Source organism: Sceloporus undulatus, chromosome 3 (genome assembly GCF_019175285.1).
Source record: "Sceloporus undulatus isolate JIND9_A2432 ecotype Alabama chromosome 3, SceUnd_v1.1, whole genome shotgun sequence".
Lineage (NCBI taxonomy): Eukaryota > Metazoa > Chordata > Lepidosauria > Squamata > Phrynosomatidae > Sceloporus > Sceloporus undulatus.
In genome coordinates this window covers 203,097,471-203,121,079 of record NC_056524.1, presented here as the reverse complement: position 1 = coordinate 203,121,079, position 23,609 = coordinate 203,097,471, and the positions used below count along the sequence as shown (strand labels likewise).

At 39.0% G+C, this 23,609-nt stretch overlaps 2 protein-coding genes across 3 annotated transcripts in view; one reads left to right on the top strand and one right to left on the bottom strand.

The window, feature by feature from the left end:
* The window catches only part of TECTB (tectorin beta), a 36,007-nt gene extending 25,877 nt beyond the window's left edge, over positions 1-10,130 (top strand). For both annotated transcript variants that reach the window (XM_042459839.1, XM_042459840.1), the window contains exons 9-11: positions 2,126-2,195; positions 5,090-5,122; positions 8,093-10,130. In XM_042459839.1, the coding sequence (XP_042315773.1) occupies positions 2,126-2,195; positions 5,090-5,122; positions 8,093-8,133 (144 nt within the window). In that variant the 3' untranslated portion in view covers positions 8,134-10,130. The remainder of the gene's footprint in view (positions 1-2,125; positions 2,196-5,089; positions 5,123-8,092) is intronic.
* Positions 10,131-10,702: 572 nt separating this feature from the next.
* LOC121926428 (guanylate cyclase 2G-like) overlaps positions 10,703-23,609 on the bottom strand; it is a 69,295-nt gene continuing 56,388 nt past the window's right edge. The window contains exons 18-22 of the mRNA XM_042459413.1: positions 20,448-20,622; positions 15,171-15,269; positions 14,182-14,273; positions 13,103-13,218; positions 10,703-10,718 (exon numbers count right to left, since the gene is read on the bottom strand). Of these exons, the coding sequence (XP_042315347.1) occupies positions 10,703-10,718; positions 13,103-13,218; positions 14,182-14,273; positions 15,171-15,269; positions 20,448-20,622 (498 nt within the window). The remainder of the gene's footprint in view (positions 10,719-13,102; positions 13,219-14,181; positions 14,274-15,170; positions 15,270-20,447; positions 20,623-23,609) is intronic.

The following is a 23,609-nucleotide window of genomic DNA, read 5'->3' as shown; positions in this document are numbered from 1 at the left end:
TGATGTTCAAATAAGGGAAGTATACTACAGAGAAATATTTTTTTCCCTATAGTTGGGAGAAATGTATCATAATTATTTATCCTCATGTGCACGGACAAAATAGCCAAGGATTTACACCTCTATTGTGAAGGTAAAAAAAAAAAGGGGGGGGGAGATTACAGCAAGAGATTGTAGGGTTATGGTGCATAACAAAATCCAGTCTATCACTGGAGGTTTGTATTGTAATAATGGATTCTTAACACTCTGTGGGCGAAATCATGTATGGCACAGGATGATGTAAGAGTTTCATATGCCGAATATGCTATGGTTGGCCATTCAACATCCTCTGGACTTATTCTTGCACCATTGAAGCTCCCACCACTGGCATTTAATGGTTAATGAAAAAAAAAGGGGGGGGATAGATTGAAGAAGTGTCTGGTTATGTCCTTGTAGCCAGTCAAAGAATGATTAAATCATCTGTTGATACCTATTGGGTTCTCTAGTAGGTCTCAGCAGATGATTTAATCAGACCCTTCTCCAGTCGCATTCCCTTTCTTCACCATCCATGGTACTGGCCATGGGGGATTGACAGTGATTCAACAATAAGTTGCAGAGAGGTTTCATCATTGTGGAGGAATGACAAAAAAGGAGAGATTTTAGATCTGCATATTCCACTAACATGATGCCACTGTATGTGTGCTAATTATTAATATATTTAGCACCAGGGTCATCATGTTAGTCAGCAACATATTTGTGACTGGCCAGTAGTTACTAATATGAAATGCTATTTGAACATTTCCTTTCCCTCTGATCTCACTGTCTACAGTCCTACCCCCAACCAGGTGATATACACAGAGGGACACGCTTCTGACTACACTTTGTGTATCTGATGAAGTAGCATAATAGCTCATGCTGAAATACATGTGTCAACTCTTGGGATTCCTCAGGACTATATTGTTTTAAATATCAAAAAGAAAACAATGTCTTTGCTCACTAGGGGGAACTAGAGTAATGTATGTCACAGTGCTTTCCTATGTATACAGATGTGGGTCAAATGTCATTTGAAATCTTATGCACAGATTCTGCTTGCAAGGCACTTTTGCTATCTGTATATGAACGTTCTTTCTCCACATACCTATTGTCCACAGATAGCTAATTGTAGTTGATAAACATTAGCCCATTTGATTTAGGGCAGTTGTAATAAGTCTTATATTTGACAGTAATTGTTTTGTTGGACTCAAAATAATGCAATATGTCACTATCATGCCTAGTGATAAATGAAGCATTTATCACATCTAAGTAGCTTTATAAAGTGTGCTGAGTTATTCACAAGAGGTGGGGAGCAGATCTTGTTTTGACACTGCTGACTGATCTGCTGCTAATATGCTGGGGAAGTGATGGGTAAAGATATATATTGTATCACAAGCATGGAAAGATTCAGAGCAGGAAGCATCATATCAAACCATTAAATCATAAAGAAAAGGGGAAACTGGACAAAGGATCAACACTAAAAGCCATAAAGCTTTGGTAGAAATCATTTTCAGAAGTGCTCTTATTCTTCCACCTCAACCTAGAGGTTTCCATAGCATCCTACTCTTCTTTATCCTTATCAGTATAACTACTTACCTTGAGCTTCAGTTATATGTACTTTACCCCTGTAAAGAACTGTATGTTTAAACTTTGCTTTGAAAAGTTAACCCTTTCAAATGAAATGAAACATAACAAGCCAGTAGGCATTTAGCATTGCTCTTACTCTTGCTTCTATCTCCAAGGACTGCCACCTTATACATACAGTGGTGCCTCGGGTTACGAAATTAATTCGTTCCGCGGCCGCTTTCGTAACCCGAAAAGCCTTCGTAAGCCGAATTGCCATAGGCGCTAATGGGGAAAAGCCGCGTTTCGTGCGAAAAAGCCGAAAAAAGCACCAAAAATTTTCTTCGTATCCCGAAAAAACATTCGTAACCCGGAACAATGATTTCCTATGGGATTTTTTCGTATCCCGAAAATTTCGTAACCTGGGTATTTCGTATCCCGAGGTACCACTGTACTTACTTGGAAGATAGTTCCACTGAAGACATAGTGGGTATCTCTCATTATTTGGGATCCAAACTATTTATCTAATTAATTGCTTCTTTGCTACTTTAAGGCATGTGCAAAACGGAGACAACGTATGGAGCAAACTGGTGGTGTTTTAATGGCAGAACTCACTATAAGCAGTAAGTGTATAATATTTCTGATATGGATTAGGAAATACTATTGCAAAATACTATGTGGGTGAAAGGAAGGTGACACAACCATATTAATACCTCTTTGATGACAACATATGATGATAAAAGATTAACCTGTATGGATGGTGCTGTACCAAGTTTGAAGTCACAGTTCCACTGATGTGGAAAACTATCCCAGATCCTCCTAGTAACTATTAATGCATTCCAAAGAACATGTGAGGAAGCAGGGCTGTACCACTCATGATGGCTCTGGCCTTAGCTGCTCAGTTCCAGATCACCTTGATGCTGGTATGCCAGCAGGAAGGAGGAAGATCATAGCCTTGCTTCACTTTTTAACAAAACAGTTGGTAAGATTAGAAAATGAAAGAACAAAAACTGCATGGTTAAGGAAAATGGGGATTATAGCTTTATTGTCCCCAGATTGAGTTCAGGAGGTAAAGGAACTCTCAGCTAAAATCCAATTGTTAGTCCCAATTACAGTGGATCCACTGTCCTAATATGAAGTTAACGCTTATATAAGATTCACTGGTTCAGTGGGTCTACCTTAGTTGGAACAGATATTTAAATTGAGGCCTCTACATTCAGTAAATCAATTAATGAAACAAAAAAGATGTATCAATTCATCAGTTCTAAAGGGGCAAAACGGTATGTCCCTTACAATGAGATTATAAGACATTACAATGAGGTTTCTCAAGCATGTTTTGTCAAAAGATCACTATGGGTTCTATAAGGGATTGTGGGGGATGGGGGGAATAAACATTTTTTGATATAGATACAATTTTTTATCCAGACTTCCCTGAGACCTGAACATTATTTCAAGTGTGCTTCCAGAGTGAAGGGGCTGAGAAAGGCTGCATTAAACAATGGGATTTCATTATCTATGTCACATGCTTTTCAGCTGTGCTGAAGAGGTTGTGGTAAATGTCCTGTTGGTTCCCTACACTGATATAGCTATGCCAGTAGTGATATGAAATATAATAATAATAATAATAATAATAATAATAATAATAATAATAATCTGCCTTTTCCAGAGGAAATCAAAGCAGATTACAAAAGACAATATAACAATAAAATATATTATTATTATTATTATTATTATTATTATTATGCTTTATTTATATAGCACTGTAGATTTATACAGCACTGTACATACAAACAATAAAAAGGATAAAGTAAACCTGCCCATGGCGTACAATCTAAGAAATAATAGCATAATACATACAACTAATACATAACAATGCAGGAAAGGGTTCAATAAAGTAAAGCAGGCAACAAATTAAAAACAACAAATAGTAATAAAAATAAAAATTCACAATTATAAACAGTCCCATATCCCAACCCTCCCCCAATCATAAAATAATAGCTAGAAAGCAATAAAATAAAGATTAAACAACAAAATAGATTAGAATTTCTAAAATACAAATTTTCTAAAAATTAGAGGTAGATTTGTGGCAAGACAAGTATCTTCTTTTGGGAGGGGGGGCAGATATGGCCATTGATGTTGGTGAGGGGGAGGCTCATCTGAAAGGGCTAATCTGGAAAGGCCTGCCAGAGGGGATCCATCTTAATAGCCTTTTTAAAGGTTTCTAGAGTAGTAATATTACGGATCTCGTCTGGCAGGTCATTCCATAGCCTAAGAATGTCCACTGGGTCATGGCAGCTAATCTGGTCTTCTTAGGCTTCAGCAAATTCTTCCCAGAGGACCTGAGTGTGTGGGGTTGATTATGTGGAGGAAGACACTCCTGCAAGTAGTCTGGACCCAAGCCATGTAAGCCTTATAGAAAAACCTTATAGAAAAAACTCTATAAGTGTCTCATTGGTTAGAATTCTCAACCGATCTTGCACAATGACTACAATGACTCCACAATGGAGAACATGGGAGCAGCAAAGAAGTATCCAACTATGTTCATATAGCTGGATACACAGCACTGATGTCATCCTCCAGGATCTTCAGAGGACCCCTCACAAGTCACAGAGGATGTGTTGGCTGCTGTCCTGTATGGCTCAGCTTAGTGTAGAAATATCTGCATGTGGACCAATGCTAGACTGAACCGTATACTGCCCCTGGATGTACTCTACAGCTCCTGAAGCCCCCTGCACAGCCATTCTGTGCCTCCTGGGGAGTGGGCAGCACAGTTGATTATTCTCTGCATCTCTGTCCTAGCCAGTATATCAGCATGTGGGGAATGACCTCTTGAGGTGTTTACAGCAGCTAAAAGGTGAACTGGGGGGGGGGACAGAAAGGAGACATTTTATAGCCTTGCCTGTGCAGAATTTTATAATAAATGCCCTGATTTTGGGTATAGTTCTGTATTGGCAAATGCTGCTGGTTCTGTCTTGAGATTATTTTTTCCATTTCAATTTATTATTTGATTAAAGTAAAGAAAGGGGCACATTTTCACTCGAACAGGGGGTCCATAGTCAGAATACAATAAGGAAAGATGGTTATGTCAAAGACCAAGTTGAAGAATCAAATTGCTGGCTGACGAGGACAATTTACAGAATGGAGTGATAATGTTGAGAAGGTGAACTATGTAGCTTCCAAAGGAATTGCAAGCATTTTTTGTTTAGAAAGGCATTGCTGGAGTTCAGGTCACTTGAGCTGGTTACTTAATTCCTATTGTTTTCTTTGCAGTTTTCTCTTTTTTGGTGTGTGTGTGTGTGTGTGTGTGTTTACAAACTAATCTGTGTTGTTATTTTGATTATGACTAAAAGCCATCTCAGTTATAACCTACTTTGAGTGGATTTTTTTTGTTTATTTTATTCAATTGATACAAATCAGGATATACATTTTAAATGTATTTTATATAATTATTTCATTATTTAATTTCCCCCTTTAATTAAGCATCTAATGTAAATACTTATTTCCTTATTTGATACAGATAAAGGGCAACCCAGAAATTACAGTCTTTCAGGTAAGCAATGAAAATATTAATTTATTCCAGACAAAATGTCATTTAGTGTAATAATTATGAAACACTTTATTATAATTGAATGATATCAGAATTGAATTGTCAAATTATGAGAACAATTGATGGTGTAAAATTTTCACTATTCGGGCTTTCCTTTCAAGTGTAACATCTACATGTGGTGAGAGGAGGGGAGATGGCCCTTGACCAGCTGTTCTCCTCCTTCTCTGAATGCAAAGAGTGACCACATGCAAAACAGAACCTCCTGTGTCTGTAGAGAGTCTCCTCAAAAGATATGAATCCTGTTTTTTAAGCATTATGAAATCTCAGTGAGTACCTCAGTGAACAAAGAAAGTTCTCCTTTGCAGACAGTCAACCTCTATATGTACAAGAGCAGGATGATGAGACAGAGATAGTATGTTCATCCCCACATCCTTCTTCATGCAAAATTCATATGTCAGCAGAGAGCTTGAATAAGGCTACTGCTGAGTGCTGTTTCCTAGCTTCATTGGTATTCTGGAAAGGGGACATGCATTTTCTTGGATCAGTTTCCTTACTTTTTTCCAAAAACTAGAAATCATAAAATCAGATCCCAGAATCTCAATATGAAGTATCAGATACTACTGGTTTACTGATATGATTCTAAAAACTAATATTAAAAAAGAAGTTGCAGAAATGTAATAATAATAATAATAATAGGTTTTATTTATATACCGCCGAATCACTGGGAATCCGAGCGGTTTACAATAGAGGGGATAATAGACAGTTCCCTGCCCTCAGGCTTACAATCTAAAAGGCATGACACAAAGGAGAAGGGAATGGTGGTGGTGGTGGGGGGGAAGGGATCAGGTCCAGCATTCTTCTCTCCCTCTGAGGCCTGGACCAAGGCAGATGGACCGGAGGGAGGGCTCTTCTTCTTCAGGCTAGCCCTTGTGGAACTGGGCCAGCCTATTCTCTCCCTCACAGGCTGAAAGATGACAGTTATGGAGGGAGGGCGCTCTATCTTCAGGCTAGCCCCTGATGACGCTGGGCCAGCATGTTCTTTCCCTCTCCGGCCAAAATATGACAGTTATGGAGGGAGGGCGCTCTATCTTCAGGCTAGCCCCTGATGACCTAATGAAACTTTTAAATTCACTCAAGTCACAGCATTTCTGGTTTAATTAAAAACCATGGTTCAGATCCTGCATTGGGAGACAATACCCTGCAGTTATCTCTCCCATAGAAGAATAGAGAGCAGGACAGTGAGCAAAATTCCTCTTGGGTGTGTGTGCGTGTAGGTGCATGCATGGTTTTGAGAGAGGCACTTCCAGTCATTACTCTCAGAACAACAGGGAAGCACTTACTTGAGTACCCCAAGGTGAGATTAACAACAACTCACCAAAGAGCATTTACAGCGACAACTCCTACGTATTGGAATAATCTCCCGGAAGAGATCCAACTTAGTTCTACCCTGGATGCCTTTAAGAAGGCGTTGAAAACTCACCTCTTCCAGCTAGCATACACTCCTGACTCTTTATAAAGAAAACTATTCCCTAATAGAAGCTTACCTCAAGATGTTTAATTATGACCGATAGATTGTATGTTTTTCAGATAGATGACTGTTTTATACCTTGTTTTTAATATTTTTGTTGGAATTATAGAATTGTACCTGTAATTGTAATTATACTGTGTTATGATATGATATATATATATTGACTTTACCTGTAAACTGCTTTGATCTGCTGGAAAAGCGGCATATAAATAAATTATTATTATTATTATTATTATTATTATTATTATTATTATTATTACAATGAAAGTGAGTTTGTGTAGTTACTGTGTCATACTTCAGGCTTATGACATTGTAATTAATGAATAGGATGCCAGTCTATGGTTTCATGGTTGTTGTTGTTTTAATTGCCTATGAAAGATTAAGAAAGATCAACAGTGGGAGACCACCATTTCCTTGGGGAAGAAATGTTCCTTAGTTAACATCATTGCATGTTAGGTGCTTTTTTTCTTGCAATGCAGTATTGCCCCCCCCATCCCCCCCCCAAAAAAAATCCAATTGAAATGTGCCCTAACTAAAGATCCCAGGCTGCCTAATTCTGGGCACTGAAGCCAAAACTTTTGGGCATCTGGCATGCACTTGGAAATATGTGCAAACTAGATCATTGCATTAAATGCTTTTAGATTTCCTTACACTAAATTAAACTGGAATGTAATACAACAGAGAGCCTTATCTCATGAGAGAAGGAAACAGAAAGGGAGCCGGAAAGTAGCAGCTTTCTCAGGCCTTACCACATGACTTCATAGTGCTTCAGTTCTCTTCCCATGGATCATAAAAGTGTGTCTTTTGCCAAACAATTTTTTCCAGGTGGACAAAAGATTTGAAATAAAAACAAAGAGTTATGATATCATGTGGTAAGGCAAGGAGAAAACCACTACTCTCCAGCTCTGTTTCTGCTTTCTTTTCCTGTATGATAAGGCTAAAATTGTAAACTTAGAAACAAAGTTATATTCATATCCAGTGTAATAGTCAGGCAATTGTATTGAGATTATGTTTGTTAAAATGGTTGTGTGTGTTTGTATAAAATAGATATATACAGACTCACATAATTCTGATCTAGAAATATTTTCAATGAATATCCATAATATTATCACTCTCCCTTTAGTTTTACCAATTCTGGTATGTCATGCTGAAAAGCACCATTGTTCATATTAGCATAGGGACCTCTGAAACTGCATAGCAGGCTCTGAAATCTAATGGGGAAAAAAAAGACCCAGCCAGGTTCTCATCAGCTCCACCATAGGATGAATATATAGCTTCCTCACAAAAATCAATATAAAAACTAATCTCAGGAAGAGCTAGGATTTTAAATGAAGTAGAATTAAAAGCATGAGAGCATCTTTTTAAAATTTTGTAGGGCAGAACAGAGACTATGCAGTGAGTGAGCCTATCCATTTACATTCTTGTTATTTCTCTTTTCTTTGCAGGTCTCCTTTACTATTTATTCCTCTGTGCAGTTTTGTTATAATACTTAACCCAACATTAGCTGCTCATGTATATCCTTATGATACTCTACTGCTTGAAGAAATTATTATTCTCCCTTTTGCATCATATTATATGAAAAAAGAGTAACATTGTAATATCTGGATTATAATTTGTTTTTGTGATGCTTGACAATAACAGTGGTGATTTCTAGCAGCTATTTGCTTATTCTTTTATAAATCTCATATCAAGTTTTTTGAGTAAGAGAAAGAAGACTACTGTTATATAATAAGCAAATGAACATCTTCAGGTACTCCAAAGATCCTGTGGTCCTCTATGACTATTTGAATCAAGGAGTTAACATGTTGTCAAGATTTGAGGACCCATGATCAAAACTTCCACACAGAAGGATTTTTCTATTTTAATTCTCATGACTTTGTGGAAATAGTCGTTTTTTGTTTGCTTGCTTTAATTACAGTAAAAACAATTTGGATGAGAGGCACATCTCAAAAATATAACTGTTCTTTTACTTCTTGATCCATAGTTCCAACACTTTGGCTCCCTAAATACCTTAGACCAGTGGTTCTCAACCTCTGGTCCTCCAGATGTTTTTGACTTCATCTCCCAGATTCCCTCATCATTGGTCATGCTGGCAAAGGCTTCTGGGTGCTGAAGTCCAAAACAGCTGGAGGATCAAAGGTTGAGAACTTCTGCCAACTTCCAGAGTCTCCACCCAGCATGTTCAGTAGTCTAGGTGCTAAAGTCCAAACACCTGGAAGGCTAAAGGTTTAGAATCATTATCCTATCTAGCTACGGATTCTCAGGATGTATCATGTGGAAGTTTCTATACAGTGCTTTAGAGCATAGAGCATGAAAATGTTACAGAGCAAATAAAATAGAGACTATGCTAAAGTGTATAGATTAGGTCATAGGTGGAAGGAGTCCTCTGTAAAGCAACGCCATTGTGAGAGGACATGTTGGGTGAAAGTCTGTTCAGTTGCCTGAATGATTTCATGTATAGAGGAATAACTGCCTTTTCCCTTCTCAAACAAAACATTATGCATCATTCCATATACATAAACAGTTATCATAAAAAAAGATCAATGTTTGTGTTGCAAAATATCTAGGGCAGAGAACAATCACAGAATACATGACATTTAGTGAATGAACATGTTCAGGTGCTGCATTCAAAGTAGGATGACATTTCATTCTAGCTATAGTTCTGCAGACTGGGAATGCTGCAACCAGAAAGTCCTCAGAGTGCGTCAAAGTTGATTTAAATATTATGACATCAATTGTGAAATGCCACCTGAAAATGTCTCAACTCAAGTCATATTGCAGACATTCAATATATAGCAGTTGTGGGCTCATAATGTAGAGTGGCAGGTCTCTGTGTTCACTAATCTTACATAGGGGTTTATCACACTCCTTACCTTCCGTCATGCTCCCATCTCTCCAGTATCACCGATCTGTGATGGGAGCCTCCTGGTGGGATCGTGGATGGAGCTTTTAAAGGGGAGCACTTCTGTTTTCATCATGGAAGTGTTCTCATAATTGTTAGGAAAAGGGCTCTTCTTAAATAACGATTTGATCCATTTTACAGTATTGCATGCAGTCATGTTGCCACATGACTATGAAGTCATTTTTAACAATGCTGGCTCCCTCAGTTTAGTAGCAGAGATGAACACCACTCCCTATAGTTGGACATGACTAGCCAATCTTGTCAAGGGAAAACTTTTACATTTACATTTATACTTGAAGGACACTAGCTTGTGGCTTCTCTAATAATGTATACTAATGAATGTATAATAATAAGTTCCAAATGCAGAAACCCCCTTTTTAAACAGACATTACTTACTTATGCATAGGTATTCACCCTGCACCTCCCATGCTAAATTGTTTTATAGGATTATGTTACTTTTAAAGAGTGTAAGGGAGGTTTCAATTGTCAAATGTTAAAATAAATATCTAGAGAGATATATCATCTGATAACAGTAATGCATTCTTTATTTCCAGTCACTCCGAGATCCCATTCTTTGGATCTGAGAAAATAATGCCATATATAATAATTGTGTGAAGTTTTTTTTTAAATTAATTTGGGTTGATAACAGCATGCTTGTTTTATGCTTTCAAATGACATAAAAAGACCATAAAATAAATTCAATTTCTCCATCCTTTAGAGGAAATTTAAATCTGGGTCTAGAGTTCATATCCTGTAAAATTCTCATTTGATGTTTGCAAATTATTACAATATCACTATGAAGAAACGTTAACATAAATATGCAGTGCACAAAATGAAATTCTGGATGCAAAGGTCGATTTATTTATTTTTAAAACTACCATTGAGGAATAATCTGGACTCCAGTTAATACTATTTCCACATCTAGTATTAAACTAGCTACCATTTAGACCACTGAAAAGGAAGAATTTCTTCATGGAAAATGAAGCAAAGATGTTTCGATCTCTTGACAACCTTGGTCTCTTGATAACCCAGGTGCTGAAAGTTGTTGATTTTCTGCTTTCATGGGGTCTTCATTCTGGGAAATGCAATATTATACCGATAAGTCATCCTTTTGTTGTTCAATTGCCCCCAGAGCATCCCATTCAATAAGAGATTAAAGCTGTGACTTTCTACAACAATGTGAGCATGTAAATTAACACTAATATGCAGAAACCTCTCAATACAGTTCTCAGTATTTCATAAGCATGAATTAAATCATTATAAGTAAAGATCAGTAAGTGTCTCTGTATGTAAATCTCTAAATTCCATGTGTGTATTGCCTACATAAAAGTATCTGGACACAGATATCTGGACAATTGCATGATTGTTTTGTTTTAGTTTTAGGGTATTTTAGGGTTTTAGAACCACAGTGATTTTTGTTGATTTTAACTGAGAGTTTATATATATCATTACCAGGCCTAAAGGGCTTGAAGAATTTTAACCTTACCACTTGCAGAACTGGGACAGGTGCAAATATGTCATTGGTAGGGGACAGCATAGGCCCTAAAAATTAATTCAGAAAGTATGTTATAGGAGCCCTAGTAGTGCAGGGGTTAAATGTTGGTACTGCAGCCACAAGACTGTGAGTTCAATCCCAAGGTTGACTCAGCCTTCCATCCTTATGTCAGTAAAATGTGTACCCAGAGTATTGAGGTCAATTGGCTTACAGATTATAAAATGCTTAGAGAGAGCTGAGATCAGTGTGAAGCAGTATAGAAATGTAAATGCTAAATGCTTTATGATCCAAGAAAGACCAAGGTAAAAGATACATGAATTAAATATATGTTTAAGTACACTGTGATCTGAAGATAACCATCTGGGCTTGAAAATGATTGTGGTGCAACGCGATAGTTCTCGACTCAACTTAGATATGTCATGGGGGGCAATGTTTTAGACCAATGTGTCTTAAGCTATAAGATGTTAGGGAGCAGCAGGGTTTCTTTCCCAATGTTCTAGGGAATAGTGCCAAATTTTGGTACCATATTTATGCCCATTGGCTACATTTGTTTCCTTTTTTTCAAGGAAACTCGCCATGGACTAGCAACAGTGGCTCATGGGCCAGAACTAGTCTATGGGCCACCACTTTCAATGGTACTGCATTAGACAGTCAATGGAGTTACTTCAGTAGCACTGACAATTTCATTTCTCTTTTCTCCCCACCATATCCCATCTTTTACAATGTCTTCTATATTCCTGATCTGTTAGAACAACAAACAAAAAAGAATTGACTAAACCCTGATTTTTAAAAAATAAAACATAATAATAATAATAATAATATAATTTTATATCCTATTTTAAATCTAATGAAATCTCAGCATCACCATGATGACATGAATAGTTTTGCTGCTGATATGATGCTAGTCACATCAGCCAAAATACTATTCGTGCCTTTGGAGTTTATCACACATGCGGAAAATCAGGTGTTTAAACAGTCATTTCCCCGGGAAAATTGCGATGGAAATTTTCATACACATTGCGGTCATATTATCATGGGAATAACTAGGGAATAGCCAGCAACAAATCAATCATGGGATTTCCCTGCAATTGCAATGTTATGTAAAAATCCTCACCATGATTGCGTAACTTTTCCTGGAAAATTACTGTTTAAACTCCCAATTTTCCCCATGTAATACAGTCCTTGGTGTAGAGCTAGGACTGCTTTCTTTCTTTCTTTCTTTCTTTCTTTCTTTCTTTTTGGTACAGTAGCAGTGAAAGCCATCACTGTCAAGAACCTGATGGCTCCCAAGTTCAGAATCTGGCAGCTTTGTCTCCTGAAGTTCTCCCCACTGTCATAGCCTTGCACTGCCTATGCTGACCAATAGGATCATGGCTGTTTACTTGCAGTATGAACTATGTTGCTTTAGGAGGGAATAACATGTATTCAAGCATTTATAACTATACAAGGTAGTCATGCAATGATATGGGAGACAGGTCTCTAACAGCATCTTTACTGATTTCATTCTTGAAGAAAGCAATGAGTAATTTTAGCTATTTTGTTCCTGCTGTGACAACTATTTGCAGTTTGGGATTTATTCTGTGCCCAATTTGCACACTTTTTGTGCAAACATCAGGGAATTTTCTGTGTAAAAATGCTGTTTTCTTCACACACACACACACACACACACACACACACACACACACACACCATATGAGTATTTTGTACAGAATAAGGCCCAAACTGCATAGCTTTTCTTTAGTCCAGGATTTTCCTTGACTGGAGGATCATATTCTTGACCATTTTTTGAATATTTTAAAATATTATCTACACCCCTACACAGGAGTTATTATGACAGAGAGGAAAGATGTTTGTGAGGTAATATGTGTCTCCATCAAACATATTAAACAGTCTTTTTTATTGCTCCATAATATTATAATAGTGTATTGCAGAATAGGTAGATATGCTGTTCGCAGTGAAGCACTGATACCTCATCATTTGAGGTTTCACATGTTCCACATTTCTATCAACTTTCCTCAATGGTCTAAATTTACATTTTTGTGTACGATGCATACCTACTGTCCTACTTCCACATATCTCTTCGGGTGAGTTTCCACATCATCACTGAACTCTGGCAAAGGCATGTTAAAGCCAGTTTTTCCTCTGAGCCAAAATGTTATTTGCTGTCCTTTCCCCTGTCAGAAATAATATGAGAACAGAGTTGTCCACAATAACAGCAACAAAAACAACTTCTTAAATGGCTGAAAGTTTCTTAGGGATATTAAAGGCTTGGAGTTTGCCACCATTTCTGCTAGTGTCCAAAATCTTCCTCAGAACTATGGCAATTGAAGAGCTATTTTTAAAATTCTAACAAGGACAATAACTAACTACTTTTGGGGAGCCTTGTAACTATAGCTATAACAAATTACTTTTTAAAAAGTAACTACACAAACTCTGTCCCAGATATGTTCATGTTTCAAGTCTCTGATAATTCTTCATCTACTGTGATACTAAGATCCTACAACCTCATATACAGTGTTAAATTATTGGTAGAATTAGCCATCAAATTTTCCTTTCTGAATGCTAATAGCTATTAACACACTTCCTTCTTCTGAAATGCTGCTATGCCAGCCTGTGATAAATTAGATTATTCACTGTAAACGCATCTTGGTCCAGTACACCCACACCTTGCTTGTGGCAGACCATAGTGATTAAATATGAAATTATGTGGTGATGTTGGTAATCTTTCTTTTGGTCCAAGGCAAGAGGTGGGACCATGAGCAAGTCACAGACGCTCATTCTGAGAAGGAGGCAAAGACAAACCCTCTGTGAACAAATCTTTCCAAGAAAACTCAGGCCCAAAACACACGGGCCAAAAAAAGCTGCTTCAAGCCACTTTTGGGCTGTGGCATTTGCATGACGCATGCCCCCAAAGTGGCCAGAAACCATTCCAAGGCCACCAAAGACAGCCAAAAGCTGCCACAAAAAGGAACCAATTAAATCCATCTCCTGGTGGTGGCTGACTTGGGACCACAGTGAGAGCCCCATTTGGAAGTGGGCTGTATGGTCGCCATGGTCCTGGCCCAGGCGCATCCCAAATGGAGCTGGAGTGGCCTCTGGCTGCTCCTGATGGGCTGTCTACTTCATCCCTCAGATACCTTAATTTTTATGGTCCCTCTCTCTTGCAAATCATAACCTCCAATTGACTGGAGAGCACTTGCTGTGATCATAGAGACATGGATTTGGAGAGCTATGGGGAAAAGAGAGTGGGGAGAAATGGGGAGGGAGAGAGAAAGAGATTTATATTACTGCACATTGACTGTATACATTAGTTTGGAAAGGATAGCATTTAAAATAATCTAGCTTGAAGGGATATGGCCATTCGCTTATGTTTCTACTACTTAACTCTTACAGAACCCAGATTTTATACATAGGAAAAATAAAGTGGTATGCCAGTATGGTGCAGTGGTTTGAGTCTATGACTCTGGAGACAAGTGTTTGAATAGCCAATTGGCCATGGAATGGATGACTTTGAGCAAGTCACACTTTCTAAGCCTCAGAGGAAGGCAAACAAAGGTGCTTTATAGACGGGCCCATAGAGGCGCAGTCGTAACGTGTGAGGAACGGCACTTTTAGACGCCCCTCGCACATGACGAGGGCATCAAAATGGCGGTGCCCTATACACATGGGCACCACCATTTTGACGTGACGGACACCTAGCATCCGCACATCTTGGCACCCTTGTGACGCCGCAAGAATGCCATTGGCGCCTTGCGGCGTCACAACCGCACCAGAAAAAGAAGCTGCTAAACTTTGCCAAGAAGAGCCCTTGATAGGGTTTTTGACAGGGTTGGCATACATCAGAGTTGACTTGAAAGCGCACAACAACAATGCAGAAACTAATTAATTTCAGCTTGGACAATAACACCTCATGGTCTTTATAAAGGTAAAATTAACAAGAAACTGATAATATTAAAGACTACTCACTTTGGTTTTTGAGACAACCTATATTAATAAATGGACCTTTACAGATTACATCAACCTTTGTTTTTTTACTTCTGTAAAACTTCAGGACCCAACTTTTATGAACGTAACATACGTAATATACAATAATAGGTAATACTGTATACAAATGAACATAACATACGTAAACTGGTACTTTCCATCCTTGAAGCTGTATTCACCGTGTCTCCAAACAGACAATAGCGTGGTCTTGTGATCCCAACCACCCCTGCAACAACAGGTCCTGTAATTACAAGGACAAAAGAAAGAAAGAAAGAAAGAAAGAAAGAAAGAAAGAAAGAATATAATTAAAGGTTTGGAATTGATAGGCACACCTTGAACTTGGATGTATACCTAGACGGCATAATTATATCAATTTGATATCATCCTGTCATGGCTGCATCTTAGGTATTTAGAATTCTCCACTGGTGGGATCAAGGGCATCCATACTCTTTTGCTTTTTAGCAAAAAATCTATGCACTTCATCAAACAATGCACCTCAGAATTCCATAGAATGAGGCCACAACCATTAAAGAAGTATCATGGTGCTATAAATGAGTAATATGGAAACATGTATGGAAGGGACCATATCTATGTTCTTTTTTTCTATCTGTACTTTCTATTCTTTAGATAAACGTCTCAAAACCTTAGAGTCAAATTCTATTTTAGGTAGGTTCTCAGGGTCCAAATTCCAATGGGGTGGAGCTAGGGGGTCAAATATTCTAAGGAAATATTTTAAAAAAGCCAATATATTTCAGTTTAAAGCTCTTGTTGCTGTTTTTCTTGTTATTTGCCATGAATTCAACTTTGTTTTATAATGACACTATTAATAAGAAACCTCCCAAAGCCCCACTCATTAACTGTCCTGGTCAGGTGTTGCAAACTCAGGTCCATGGTTTCTTTAAATAAATAAATCACGTGCAGTGTCTACCTCTTTTCCTAAAGTTTTTAATATCGCCCCAATCCTTCACCAGGCTATGATTCTTGTAGTTGTTGTAGAGTATGTTGTTGTAAGTATGAATTGATTTTGGCATTGGATTGCTAGCTTCAGGAACTGTGTTGTAGATTAACAAAACCCACTGCACAAGACTGAAGTGTAGATGGCAGGAGATAGACTGCAGTCTACCAAAACATCACATAGCTCTGTTGTTGGCTGAGATTCCCCCAAAGAATGCTAGACTGAGCTAATTTCTGCTTCACCCATCATGTTGTTGCCACCAAGTCACCTCTGGTTTTATGGTGACCTATGGTGGCCTTATGAATCAAAGACTTTCATTATCCCCAGATCATCAGACACCCTGCTCAGGTCCTACAAACCCAGGGTCATGGCTTTCTTAAATTAATCAATCCACCTGCAGTGTATTCTCCCTCTTTTCTTACTTCCTTCCACTTTACCAAGTATTACTGTCTTTCCCAATGAGCCATATGAAGATGAACCCCAAATTCTAAAAAGTGAAGCTGCATTAAGAGAAATGTGGAAAACAAATAATCAAAACGATCAATTTACATCCTCATCCACAAGAAAGGAAACACAAAAGACTGCAGCAACTGTAGGACCATAATACTAATTTCCCATGCAAGCAAAATCATGTTCAAGAGCCTGCAACCATACATGGAGAGAGAAATCCCAGAAGTCCAAGCTGGGTTCAAGAGAGGAAGAGGAACCAGTGACTACATTGCAAACATATAATGGCTAATGGAGAACAGCAAGGAATTACAAAAGCAAATCTATGGCGGGTTACAAACCGCCACTTGGGACGTCCTCAGGACGTCCCAGTTTAAAAAAGGGGCGTCTTTTCCAGACGCCCCTCTTCCTGTTACGGACTCTGTCCGTAACAAATGGTGGCGGCCTTTCCACATGGTCGCTGCCATCTTGACATAACGGATGCTGTGCGTCCGCACGTCGCGCGGCGCTAATGATGTCGCGAGTGCGCCATTGGCGCCTCGTGGCGTCATGAGTGCAACGCCAGAAGAAGCTCCATTTTGGAGCTTCTTTTTTGCTCCGTAAGGGAGCCGCGCGATTTGGCTGCGGCGGCTCCCTTGCGGAGCAAACAGCAGCGCCGGGAGACCACCACAAAGCGGCGGTTTGTAACGCCTCCAGATGTGGTTTATAGACTACAGCAAAGCCTTTGACTATATAAATAATGAAAGGTTATGGAATGCCTTTAAAGACATGGGAGTGCCAACACATTTAATAGTCCTGATGAAGAATCTGTGCCTAGGACAAGAGGCTACTGTTATAACAGAACATGGAGAAATCAAATGGTTCCAATTGGCAAAAGGGGTCAGGCAAGGCTGCATCCTTTCACCCTATCTTTTCAACTTGTATACAGAACATATTATAAGAAAAGCAGGCTTGGACACAAGCAGAAGGAGTGAAAATTGGGGGAAGGAACACCAATCATCTAAGATATGCAGACAACACCATACTATTAGCAGAAGACATTAAAGACCTAGAGCAACTACTTATGAAGGTCATAGAAGAAAGTGCAAAGGCAGGCTTACTGTTGAACATAAAGAAAACAAAAATAATGACCATGAAGGAGAAGGTGAGGACATAAAATAGTAAAAGAGTTCCTATACCTTGGATCAAGCATTGCACAGAATCGGAACTGCAGCCAAACAGTCAAGAAATCAGAAGAAGACTAAGGCCAAGTACAAACCACCACAAAGAGGCAGCCTGCACCCGCCCCTTTTCAATCTGGATTGGGGCCAGGGCAACATCACTGGCAGCGCTGCTGCCCCAATCCAGCATTTTCCAGGCCATGGAGAAGCAGCAAAATGCCGCTTCTCCATGACCCATAAAAGGGGTGTCCTTGGGGCTTCATGCCCCCAGACACCCCGACCCTACAGAGGAGAAAGGGGTAGCCCCTTTCTCCTCAGGATTGTTCCCACGCCCATCTGGTTGCCACTGGAACGATCCACTCCCCAAAGGAGCTCTGTTTCAGAGCTCCTTGCGGTGACGCCGCCAGCCCACCATAAGCAGCCTGGGATGATGCGGGGATGTCATGTGCACACTGCACTGTTTGGACATGGTGTGCATGTGACATCATCAACGCACACCACGTATGGACAGCACAATGTAAAGGTGGCACCATCCATACGTATTTGCCACGCTTTCTTCAGCCCTAATTTCGGCGCCAACATGGCACTTTGTGTCCGTTTGTATTGGGCCTAAGGATGGGGAGGGCAGCTATGAAAGAACTAGAAAAGCTCCTAAAGAACAAAAATATACAACTAAGCACACAAGTTAGAATTGTACAAGCAATTGTATTCCCCATTACCATGTATGGATACAAGAGCTGGACGATTAAAATGGACAAAGGTCCAAAAAAATGCAGAAATAATTCAGTTTGAGGCTGCTTTCAATGCCTTGCCTCCATGCTAGGAAATCCAGGGAACTGTAGCTTGTTGTGGCCCCAGAGTTCTCTCTGCCACAGAAGGCTCAATGTCTCACAAAACCACCATTCCCAGAATTCCCTCGCATTGAGCCAGGGCAGTGAAAGCAGTCTCAAACTGGATTATTTCCGCAGTGTATTTGGGACCAAAGAGAGAATAAATTCATTTGAGATGTGGTGCTGGAGAAGAGTGCTGACAATATTGTAAACAGCAAAAAAGAACAAATAAATGGGTCATAGAACAGAGTAAGCCTGAAATTTCCCTGGAGGCAAAGATGACTAAACTGAGGCTGTCATACTTTGGCCACATCATGAGAAGGCATGATTTATTAGAAAAGACTCTAGAGTGGTTAGCAACAACAAAGCCGACATCTGAGAGACAGTGTGGTGTAATAGTTTAAGTGTTGGACTACAGTACTGGGAGACTAGAGTTTGAATCCCTACTCAGCCATGGATGCCCACTAGGTGACCTTGACTAAGTCACACTTTTTCAGCCTCAAAGGAGGGCAAGGAAAAACTCCCTCTGAACAAATTCTTCCAAGAAAACATAGTGAGAGATTCACCTAAGAGTTCTGACATAAGTCAGAAAGGACTTGAAGACACACAAGAAAGCCCACATCTGTTCTAAGGAATAAATGTGAACTAAGCAAAACAGGAAAGGATACCATTTTATGTAGATATATGATAAAGAAGATACATAGATTCATGAGACTGAAAATAACTCATACTAGACATGGTTCAGTGTAACACCTTTACCACTAACACTGGAAGTAGATGCTTTTTGGAATGTAAAATAAGCTTGCTGTGTCACATCAAAATTGAATCTAGTCCAGCCTCTTGCTTTTCATCCCAGCCAATGTGATATTTCTTTTTATTAGCCAATGCACTGCAGCATTTGTTACACAAACTAGGTAAACATGGTTCATTCTTACATTTACATACTTTTCTTTGATTTGCCTACATCCTTCTTTTCTAAAGCATGCCTAGTTTGTATGTATACTTCAGGCTTCTGGTAAGTGCTGTCACTGGTGCAATGCAAAATGTTGCTTAATGGATCACCCACTCACACCTGCAATACAAGTTTTCCTGCTTTAACATGATCCCATGGGACTATAGTTGAAACTGAAACATATTTCACTGTTGTAATTCATCAATGTGTAGACATACACACTAAGATAGGGATCATCAAAGTTTTGTCATCCTGCATTTAGTATGATTAACATGTTCCTTTTTGTCCAGAAAACTCCAGAATATATGTTAGATGACTACGCAAAGCCCTTTCATTGGTATGCTGACATCATTTGACACATATATCTTCACATAATTTCATTGCTATGTCAGCAGATAATCTTTTATGAACTTAAACTGATGCAACACTTGGTACACACCTTCCTAAGCTTTTGCACAGTGCTGTAACTAGCCTCATGAAGAGCCTATTAGTTATCCTACAGTGAAACTTTCTGGCTTGGAATGTATTTCATTTCTCTTCTTTAGAAACTCTGTCTTTCACAGCACTATGGCCTCTAGCATATCATGAAAATTAGTGTTCTATTGGATATCACATATTCACCTCTCAGACACACTTCAGGATAATGCATCTCTCATACATGGAAAGGGATAGATTAGAACCTAAAAATATTACTCTGAAACCTCTTGGTTGGATCCTTTAATATCTCATATAAGAAAAGAATTGATATTAGCTCATCATTATCAATAACCACAAAGCAAAAATAATCAAATCATAAAAAAGAGCTTATTTCAATCTTCCTTTCCTAACTTTGGTAAAGAAGCTCAGAAGGATGCTGTGAGTTGAGTTTATTTTAGGAAAAATATCTGAATTTCTTTGTGGGAGTGTAGCTTTAAGCATTTACTTCCAATTTAACCAACTAATTCACTAATATTAAGGATGAAAAAAACTTCAGGTTCCACCTTTTTGACTGACCTGTATATTGTTAGCAGACTAATTAATTCATCCAAATAATTTAATTAGGAAATCTCTAAAATCAAATGAATACCAACAATACCTGTATGGATACCAATGCGCAACCTCAGTTTCTCATTTGGCATGTGCCTAATCTTGAAGGAAATAATTGCACTGAGAAAGTGCAAAGACATAGTAGCAATTTCCTCAACATGCTTCATTCCATTGCGAATGGGGAGGCCACTACCAACCATATAAGCATCGCCAATAGTTTCAACCTGTAAACAGTGAAAGCAATAATTAGTGCTTGCATAAAAGTGGGCTATGAACAGCAACAAAGATAGCTGTTAAGGACAAGTGCTAAGTAGGACACGGGGAAAGATGTTTGGTTTTCAGATGCTTAGAAAGGATTTAATAATCACAAAGAAATTACAACCTTCCCTGCCTCCTCCGAAGAGAATCTACATATGACACACATTCAAAATGGTTAGATGAAAGGCATTTCTCATCATTCTTTCATGATTATCTCAAGAGATACTCTACAGATGGCCAATGTTAACGTATAGTTAATGATAAACATCCTTACTGAGTGGAATAAATGTCTACACCCTTTATAAGAAAGTTAATGGTTTTATCCTGAAAATCCCAAGTTTTGGATGCCTCACCATTCCAAAGCGGAATATCCCCACTGTTCATCCAGGATGGTTACCTTCCCAAAGAGTAGAGTACTTGCCTGCCTTCCTCACTACCATTGTTGTCATTTAGATTTTCCATATTTCTATTAAACTATTCACATTCATCTTAATATATTTTGTGAGAACACTGAAGCAGTTTGGTACACCCATAATTTTTTCTCCCCAAGTTCCCCAGGAACATGAGGTCTTGTCGGCATAAATGGTGGTTATACTGTCATAATATGTTACATACATTATAATATGTTGCCCTTTTTCATTTTCTCTATTGCCACAACTTGAATTGTCTACTTGATAGATTGGCCTAGTATTTATCATATTAGGCTGGTAGAAACTATTTTGCACACACATTCCCAGATAGAATAACAGCGCTCTTGTTCTCCAATCTTTAAAACCAGGACTCCCAAAGCTCTATCATCCTCCCAAGGCATGACCAGGAATATGAGGATGTATAAACATCTTCATAAATCTCCAAAAAATAATGTGAGATTAACTTAGCTGGCTCTGTCACCTGCTTCTCTTCACTCAAAACCTACTTGTGGGTCTCAATAGGAGCAGCAAATGATGGGCCTTTCTGTGACATATCCAGCTACAGCACACATTACTGTAAACACAACAGTGTCAGTATCCCAGGTACTAGAAGCCCTGGGAAATTTGTTTTCTCATGCTGCCTAAGTCAGGTCATCAAACACCCTAAAAACTATACGTCTCAGTTTCCTTCTACATGAGAACATCTTTATACCAGAATCATAAATGCAAGACTGGAAGGTATAGTTTGTAATATGTCTGGCATTCCAAGTAAACACTGAGATGCCATGGAAAATCACATGGTTCAAGACCTTTCTTGGAATTAATGAACCAGTTCTAGCAGTTTTATTTTGCACTAAGAGATGCAAACCATTTACTAGAAGCATGAAATCATAGAATCATAGAATCATAGAGTTGGAAGAGACCACAAGGGCCATCCAGTCCAACCCCATGCCATGCAGGAAATCACAATCAAAGCATCCCAACAGATGGCCATCCAGCTTCTGTTTGAAGATCTCCAAGGAAGGAGACTCCACCACTCTCCAAGAAAGTGTGCTCCACAGTTGAACAGCCCTGTCAGGAAGTTCCTCCTAATGTTGAGGTGGAATCTTTTTTCCTGTAGCTTGCATCCATTGCTCTGGGTCCTAGTCTCTGGAGCAGCAGAAAACAAGCTTGCTCCCTCCTCAGTATGACATCCCTTCAAATATTTAAACAGAGCTATCATATCACCCCTTAACCTTCTTTTCTCCAGGCTAAACATCCCCAGCTCCCTAAGTCGTTCCTCGTAGTGCATGGTTTCCAGATCTTTCACCATTTTAGTCACCCTCCTTTGGACACGCTCCAGTTTCTCAATGTCTTTTTTTAATTGTGGCGCCCAGAACTGGACACAATATTCCAGGTAGGGCCTGACCAGAGCAGAATATAGTGGCACTATTACTTCCCTTGATCTAGACACTATACTTCTATTGATGCAGCCTAAAATCGCATTGGCCTTGTTAGCTGCCGCATCGCACTGTTGACTCATGTTCAACTTGTGGTCTACTTGGACTCCTAGATCCCTTTCACATGTTGTCTCCTTAAGCCAGGTGTCACCCATCCTATATCTGTGTATTTTATTTTTTCGCCCTAAGTGCAGTCTTACATTTCTCCCTGTTGAAGTTCATTTTGTTAGCTGTGGCCCAGCTTTCTAGTCTATTCAGGTCATTTTGAATTTTGATCCTGTCCTCTGGAGTATTAGCTATTCCTCCTAATTTGGTGTCATCTGCAAATTTGATAAGTATTCCCCCAATTTTTTCCTCCAAGTCATTGATAAAGATGTTGAACAGTACTGGGCCAAGGACAGAGCCCTGTGGGACTCCACTGGTCACTTCTCTCCAGGATGAAAAGGTGCTATTGTTGAGTACCCTTTGGGTTCGTCTAGTCAACCAATTACAAATCCACGTAACAGTTGCCTTGTCTAGCCCACATTTTACAAGCTTGTTTGCAAGAATGTCATGGGGAACCCTGTCAAAGGCCTTACTGAAATCAAGATATACTATATCCACAGCATTCCCTTCATCTACCAAGCTAGTAATTTTATCAAAGAAAGAGATTAGATTTGTCTGGCATGATTTGTTTCTCTGAAACCCATGTTGACTTTTTGTGATTATGGAATTGCTTTCTAGATGTTCACAGAGTCTCTTTTTAATGATCTGCTCCAGAATCTTTCCTGGGATTGATGTCAGACTAACTGGCCGATAATTGTTTGGATCCTCTTTCTTCCCCTTTTCGAAGATGGGGACAATGTTTGCCCTCCTCCAGTCTGCTGGAACTTCTCCAGGAGTTTTCAAAGATTATTGCCAATGGCTCCGATATTACATTTGCCAGTTCTTTTAATACCCTTGGATGTAGTTCATCTGGTCCTGGAGACTTAAATTCCTTTAGATTAACAAGGAATTCCTGTACTATCTCTTTACTTATTCTGAGCTGAAATTCCCCTATTCTGTCCTCTGCTCCTTTATCCTCAGGTTGCGCACCCTTTGCCTTTTCTGAGAAGACTGATGCAA